General features: G+C 34.3%; 1 protein-coding gene across 2 annotated transcripts; it reads left to right on the top strand.

Annotated features, from left to right (window-relative positions):
* Positions 1–1,074: 1,074 nt before the first annotated feature.
* Positions 1,075–7,681, top strand: LOC149738301 (epiplakin-like). 2 transcript variants are annotated; one of them, XM_089875369.1, is made up of 5 exons: positions 1,075–1,297; positions 1,601–1,747; positions 2,336–2,514; positions 3,309–3,375; positions 6,372–7,681. In XM_089875369.1, the coding sequence occupies exons 2-5, from the start codon at positions 1,633–1,635 to the stop codon at positions 7,493–7,495; spliced, it is 1,485 nt and encodes a 494-aa protein (XP_089731495.1). In that variant the 5' UTR covers positions 1,075–1,297; positions 1,601–1,632; the 3' UTR covers positions 7,496–7,681. The 2 variants fall into 2 exon arrangements, with proteins under 2 accessions (XP_089731495.1, XP_089731494.1); XM_089875368.1 differs by having other exon boundaries at positions 1,297–1,438.
* Positions 7,682–8,306: the final 625 nt, after the last annotated feature.

Genomic DNA, 8,306 nt, shown 5'->3' with positions numbered 1-8,306 from the left:
TTGTACTATATATTTCCATGATTTAGCAAGCATTAAAAAATAGCACCTTACTATTTCGCATTTTTTCACTTGTTTAAAGTATACTGTTTTTATTATACATATTTTTTTAATAATTAAAAACAGTAATCAGCTTTGACGGGCGTTTTATAAAGTCATGATAATACTGTCGAATAATTCTGTGACCTTATTTTCCTGATTATCATTAAATAGGGGTCCGTAAAAGAAAAATTAAAAAAAAAGTTTCGTCTGACGAAGTGTCCTATATTCCCCCACCCTACTATACATTTAAGCCTGTTCACGTTAACTCCAACAGATATTCACATAAAAAGTGGTCATGTCCGAGTTAAATTTTACACGATACTAAAACACACGTGTATACGAGATACGCAGAAAATCTCTTAAAATGATCATTAAAGGTAATTGCTGTCGTAAAAACGTGGCAGCGAAAATGATCCCAAGAATAATGTTTTAATACTGAAAAGTATATTTTTATTTCCAAACAAAATAATAACGAAAAAAATGCTGCATAGAAATTTATAGGTCATCTTTTCTTTTACGGACGTGATTGCTTTGCTAAAAGAACTATCATCAAAAATGTCATACATGTTGAAATTTAGGAAATTCGGTAAAAAGTGCTTTCGTCGGCGTTATAAGCTTGTATTTTGCTATTAAAATAAAGCTGAACTTTTATGTAACATGTTCATTCGAAGAAAAAAAAATTGTAATGTATAACTTTGTTTGGATGCTGTTTTTTTTGAAACTTTCGTGCTACCACTCCACATTTGATTATCTCTATCAATACAAACCCGATTTATTTTGTATTTTCATTTTGAACACTTCATATATAGACCACATGCAAACCTTATAGATCACTTATATTGCTATAAATGAAACGCCTTCAGATAACGAAGAATGCAGCTCGTTACAGCAATAAGGCGCAGGCACAATCGCTTACGGCAAAATTCTCGATTTATTGCAGCTTTCGGCGATAGCCATACGTGGACGGAATATCCTTAGAATCTTGTTTCCCTTTCCTTGTGTGCTGTGTATGTTTTTCTTACTTGGACAGTCTATAGTATGCAATTGGGTTTCAGACAAATTATAAACCCTATATGCAGTTATTTGAAACGTGTATGTAGCATATATTCCCTATTTTTACCAGTTTTAGTCTAAACAGCCGATTAAAATAACTGTCGCGACATCAAGTTAAGGTTCATAAGGTTTGGTGACAGAAAAATATTTATACGCGCGGCCGGGTTTTAACGTTGAAAGAGTTTTAATGAATTCTCCGCCTCAGGTGATGAAAGTTCTGATAAAGCACAGTAATTAGGAGCTTAAAATTATAATTAGTGGTTGCATAATTCGTTTTATACACTGTGAGGAATTGCGAAAAGAAGTTCTAAGGACAATTAGTGATGTTTATACAACGTAAATCAAGGTTTCTGTCTATCCAGTAAAATGTTTTTGCAGAGCTTATATTTTTGCAATCTAATGTTAAGTTAAGCATAAACAAGCTATAAACGAAAAATATTAATTTTAAACACGGAAGGTATATTGTATGAAATGACGTAACTAACGCTTTATGGTGATTTCTTATTAGAGTTTTCCAAAGATTTATGTGAACCTTCTAAGATGCCGTTTACTTATTTACCATCTGCTATACTATCACTGGCAGCTTTATTTTCAACAACTGTCGTTCTAATGTCTTGCTTGTTTTGCAAACGTATCTTCACAAGAAAAACATCCGGTAAGATAATCCATAAATATATTTAAAACTGATTGTAGTAGAATGAAACATTAAAACGGCCAAAATTTTGTAGTTTTAGGTCTGTTATTATCTGTAGTTCAGTATCGTGTAGTTAAAAAAAATAGACTGATATATTTCGTACAGTTTGATTTTGTCCTAAAAAAGGTTTTTGCTTTGTGCAAATACCTATGATGAGAAAAATGGGTAGGGGACATGTCTTATAATTAGGTTTAGGAGTACATATATAGTTTACGTGGCAAAAAAAATGCCACAGCCTGTTAATTTTGATATTAGAGTAACTAAATGCTGCAGAATACAATTAATATAAAAATAATCTTTTTTTGCTCTGTCGTACCCCTCGTTGTAGTTGCGTTGGTTTTTATTGTCATAAACTCTGAAAGTCTTGTTTCTATTTCTATAGTGTATACCTCAGCGGTTATTAAAAGATAGTATAATGATATAATACTAAAATAAGGTAGTCTATGCTTCTTAATTATTAAAATCTACCAATATGAAAACATTGGTTTTATAGATTTTATATGCATTAAAGTTTCAAATATCACTTGTTCATAAACTTAATGAAACCAGAAAATCGGTCGAACATAAATGATTGTGAAAATGATAGCACCGTTCTTGCGAAAACATTTGAGGATAATGAAAAAAGTGAACATGGAACAGAAAACGTATCATTTGGTAAAGACGACGAGACCAAGGATGCTTACTTACAGGATGAAACAAAAAAGAAACTAAGTCCAAGGCATATAGAGGTAAGTACTATATATACAATATTTTTAGAGAAATATACTATTTTTCACATAGAGCACAATGCAACTAATTTATTGTACCATATAGTAGGATGGGGGAAGAGGGGACACCTTTAATACATAATATCCAAATAGCCTCATCGTGTTTTAAACAATTAACAACGGTCTGTGGAAGTCGTGAGGATACGGTTTTATGATTCATTGAATGTTCTTTGTTTACTACCAAATGGAAAGAGAAAACCAAACGGAAAGGTGTCCAAGCAATCTTTCCCCACCCTACCATACATATAGTACAGCACTACAGCATTTGCCTTTCAACGGAGCATTTCAGGTCTAAGCAAATACTTCAATACCATGTTCCACGTATGTATCATGTGCCCTTGGATAAGATACATTTATTCCCACGGATCAGTAAAAACATACAAATTATTTTATTTTAACTGCATGATGATTATAGCATTAGTGTCATATCGCACATGTATAATATATATATATAGTATGGTGGGGGGTTACAGGACACTGTTAACACAAAATATCCAAATATTTTGATCGCGTTTTAAACGACTAAGAATAGTCTATAGGAGTCGTGACGATACGGTTTTATAATTCTTTAAATATTCTCTGTTTACTAGCAAACGGTGCTAGAAAAAGGCGGAAAAGGCGTTGCATTTTCCACCCTATGCTCTATATACTACAATCTCCCCATTCGGGTACTTTGAGCTAAGAAGTATAACCTATTATCAATAACTTTTTAAGCATTAGCACGAATAGTTGCATCTTTCCTGTGTTGATTTCAGATAATTAGTCAAGTGTCAGGAAGTACGAAAAACAACTGTACAGATCAGCACCAAGAGCAAAATGAAGGTAATTTTTAAAATGTAACTTTATAAGACACGTATGTGCCCTATATGGAGACATCTTAATTCACGCATCTCGCGCCACTTGAATAAAATCCAATCATAAAATATCATTATGAATTTTAGAATAAATGTTCGGATTAAAAAACACATATTTATTGAACAATCAAAGTACTCATTGGAGATTTGGACGGAAAGCGTAATAAACTGATAAACTATAGAACAGAATCGTTCCAAAATTATTAAAAAGGAGTCATGTAAAGAATAGGGGTCACTCAACGTTCACCTTTTTCATTATCCAGATCGCAACCGCTATAGACCAGCAACAGTTCTATTAAGACACATCATAGTCTATTTTACTAAACTATATAGTAGGATGGGGAAGATGGGACACGTTTAGCACATGATATACAAATATCCTGATCGTGTTAAACAATTAACAACGGTCTTTCGGAGTCATGAGCATACGGTTTAATAATTCTTTAAATGTTCTTTGTTTACTACCAAATGTGACGAGAAAATAGAATGAAAATGTGTCCTATCTTCCCCCACCCTACTATATTAATTAATATGAGATATTACATTTACATGTTTATTAGAAACCCATCAACTTATGTTTAATCATTTATTCTATAAATTGAAAAAATAAAGACTTAAAGCGATAATACAAATTACAAACAGTGGTGAAGTATATGCTGGTTTAATACATGCCTTTTTTTACAAAAACGTATATTTTTACGACTAGCATGTTTTAAAGCTTCTCACTCGTATGTTCATTAAAGGATCATATACCAACGAAAAATCGAAGTTTGTGTATTAATCGCAGAAATAAAAACGAGTAGAACGCGCAACTGCCCAAAACAGCGATACATTTTTTCCTATTCACGTGACCGCCAACTCCGTCCCCATTTCGCTTGGTCTCCATTGTAAAAAATAGGCGCACAGTGATTTTGGGAGGTTTTAGCTGTTTATTTTAAAACCTACATCAGCTATTCAAGTTTTTCGGGCTAGTTTGGTTATTTGGTAGGTCAACGCCCACAGTTTACCACTTGTTTAGGAAGTTTAATTGTTTAATAAATTTAATAAAAACGTTCAAACAAACGGTTTGTTAGAAATATAAATATAAATTTAAATTAAGCAAAAAAAAAGGAAGAAAAACTACACAAAACGCCCTGGATTCAATTGACTACAACAGTAAACGGGAACAAATCACGAAAGAGAAAGAGTGTATCAGCTCTCACCTTTGCCGACATTTAAAGGGCCTAAACACACCCCAAATGTACTTCGCTTTAATCGATAGAGTGTGTTTTTCTAATTCCAACGACACCTTACTTGTTTTAATCGGTTCTGTATAACCAAAGATATTCCAGCTCAAACACCGTGAAATTCAAAAAACTGATTTGAAAGTTGCGTGGCGAAAAAAATTGAGAAGTGTACTACCCACGTGACAAACACGTAACAAAATTGTTGAAGCGTGGCCGCTCTCATTCAGAAAGGCGAGAGGCAGTGTTTTCAGCGAAAAACGAGAGAACAAAAAAAAACGCAAAAAAGCACAAAAAAAACGCAGGTTTCGCTTTTACGAATGAATCAGTCACGTGACTAGTACGTTCCTACGTCACAATCACGGAGCTCGTAGTAAAAAAAAGATAGCGCTAGAGATCACTGTTTGAGGACGAATATCTCCGCCTATACTGGACCAATTTTAATAAGCAAAGTATTTTTGGAATCAATAAAACGGTCGCTTTATGAATTTACCATAAAAATAAAAGTGACGTGGGGTGTGTTTAGGCCCTTTAAGATGAGCGTTCTATTCTTGTTTATTTCTGTGGTATTGATAGGTATGCTCAAATGTGATCTAAACATACCATCGACGTTTTAAAATACAAAACATCTTCAAAAAAAGGTGTTTCATATTCGCAAAATCAAAACTAAAAAAACAGCTGTGGCGCAAAGCATGAGAATTCCTATTATGAGAAAAAATTCACTAAAGTTTGATCGCTTCTAGTTTGTAAAATACTAAAGAAAATTTAAATTTTATTTCTGACTTGGTATAATAAATTCTTCTTCTTTGTGACTGTATTAGAAAATCTAAAAATACAAACTTCATAATGTTTTAATTTTCGATTAAACATAGATACATAATATGCTGACTCGACACCTTTTTTCCTATTAGTCAATTTTTGGCACTTAAAATTTTGGTTATGCTGTACCTTTTTAAAAAAGTCCGTTTTTAGTGCTGAACATAGGGTTTAAAAATATGCTGAGCCAGCATAATCTGGTATGAATGAATGAATGAATGAATAAATGTATCTTACTTTATCCTCGCGTGGCCGGAAAACGACAGTCGTTATAACACGGGTCTAACACCTCGTGGCAGCTTACAAGTTACCATGTATATTACTTTGTGAATGATTATTTATTTTTTTGGATTTTTTCATTTTTTATGTAAGGCTGATAATTTGGACAACCCATTAGTGACCACTGGGTTGGAGCAATTGTCGTTAAGTGTCTTGCACAAGGACACATATACGCCCACAATGGTAGCAGCGTCGAGCCTTGAACCCATTACCTATTGGTTACAGGCAGGCGCGCTAACCACTATGCCACGGCGCCGGACAATGTATGTACCTGGGTTTAAGCGAAAAATTAAAACCTAATAAAATTTAGTAGTTTAGAAACTATAAACCATCAAATTCCAGTGCCTTGTTTTCTTATGGGAAGTCCCATGCATCGTCGAAACAGCCGAAATTTTTTAATCCGGCGGGTTTCTTTCACACGATTTTTTTAGAAGAAGTATCGTTTTGGCAAATTTTGATGGTACCTTTAGGTTACCTTGGAGCATTTCTACCAATACTCAAATTTTTATTTTTATTTGGTATGTGTCCCTTTAAGAAAGTAATAGTCCGATCGCTTCCATTTAAAAAAAAAACAATTCAGCGTTTGTTACTTTAATACAATTGATATTTTAACTATTATTACATTTTGACATTTTGTTCATGTTAGGTTCAGAAAAACAAATGATGTATGACGACACCGAAGGACACGAGGACGATACTTTAGTAGTTGAAAATGTAAGAGCTAACGCGTTTACATTAAAATCAAACAGTTATTCCATAAGAAGTAACGACGTCGAAGATTTTTCTAATGCTATCGAAAAGGTTGTGATTCATGATCACCAGTCTCAATTGCAATTCTCAAAACCGGATGATCATGGAAACAGAGCAGATTGGAAACGATTTGATAATATTGTTATACCTGGTGGGTGGAGGCGAGAAGTAAAATTAATCGATCTGTTGCAATTAGGTTTGGTAGATGAAACTACGGCTGATGATTTAATGGTTACCTTTTCAAAGTCCGATGATATCACGGATGATGCTTTGGTTCCAGACACGTTAAAACCTTATATTTTTGGAGAGTGTCCAGTTGCAGGTATCATTATATCAGAATCAGGTGAAAAAAAATCAATTTACCGCTCAGCTAAAGACGGCATTTTGAGGCGGGGGACGGCAATCAGTCTTCTTGAAGCACAGGCTGCAACTGGTAACATCATAGATCCAATAACAGGTCGAAAAATGTCCGTGGCGGATGCGTTTCAGCTTGGCCTTTTGGACAAAGTATATGAGTCTGTGGTATCACGTGCCGAAAGAGCTGTAGTTGGTTTCAAGAGCAAAATTTCGAATTCTGTCATGTCGCTTGGTCAAGCCATGGAAAGGGGTCTGGTAATCGAGTCTCACGGTATCAGGCTCCTCGAAGCTCAACTCGCCACTGGGGGAATTATTGATCATGAAAAAAACATCAAACTTCCCATTGACATTGCTGTACAGCAAGGAATTCTTAATCAAACGTTAGCGGACAAACTCTCCTCCGTTTGCTCACATGAACCTGAGCATTCCGAACTTGATGAGTTGAAAACGTTTTTCGATCCGAACACCGAAGAAAACGTGACTTACGTTGAGTTAATGAAAAGAAGCATAATAGACGAAGACACGGGGCTGAGGCTTTATCCCCTTGAAAAAATAGGAAGAAGAAGATTTAGCTATGCAAGTTATTCTGGAATATCAAGTCTTGCATCTTCTCGAGCTAGCAGTAAAGAAAGCATTCCAACTGCTGTCGCTGCAAGCACATAAAACCATTGATATTGCGACAAAATAATAACGGACTTACATGAATGTACAGGCATACATTTTACCAAGAATACAACTTTCTCACGTTTATTTACTGTTGCCTTTTTGGTAATATAAAACAATATTGAAATGGGGAGTATAAAAGAATAATAATTTATAATGTGTTCAAAATACAATTAACTTTTAAAACTGTAGTGCTTTAGTACAGCTCGTGCTGTTTACTACCGCCATGTCTGTATTGACCTAATTTGTTCGAATAACACTGACATGGGTGAACTCATTTAACCTATTATAGAATGAGCTGCAGCATTAGCGTAAGATCAGTGATAAACAAGTCAGCGAAACCGATAACAAATTACCGAAATCTTTTTTTAGTGCAGTCTTTCTCATTTAGCAGTTTAAAATATATCAAATAATAGTTATGAGTACAGTTTACCTATCTGTTATAGAAACTGCCACGTTAACCGACAGTAACTATGAACAGTTTTGAAACGTAACATTATACACGAATAATTACCGGTGCGTGCAGTACGAATGCAACTGGCAGTGTATGTGTTGAGCTGAAATCTACGCGAAAACCTTACTGTGGCGATTTAAATTACATTTGACAACAAAATTAAACATTTACAAAAGTAGGCTGCACTTAAAAAAACAGTTTTCGTGAATTACCCTTTACTTACCGTCTTACCCCATGATTTGACCCGATTTATAAATAATATAGAAGCTGAGTGTTCTAGTGTGTGGTACTGCAGTTAAATAATTCCAGAATATATTCCAATAAAAGTGTGTTTTATGTCGTCACCGTTTCCGATAT

The sequence above is a fragment of the Ciona robusta genome, chromosome 3 (genome assembly GCF_009617815.1).
Source record: "Ciona robusta chromosome 3, ASM961781v2".
Lineage (NCBI taxonomy): Eukaryota > Metazoa > Chordata > Ascidiacea > Phlebobranchia > Cionidae > Ciona > Ciona robusta.
Note: the sequence above shows the minus strand (reverse complement) of the source record. Positions and strands in the feature narration are given on the sequence as shown.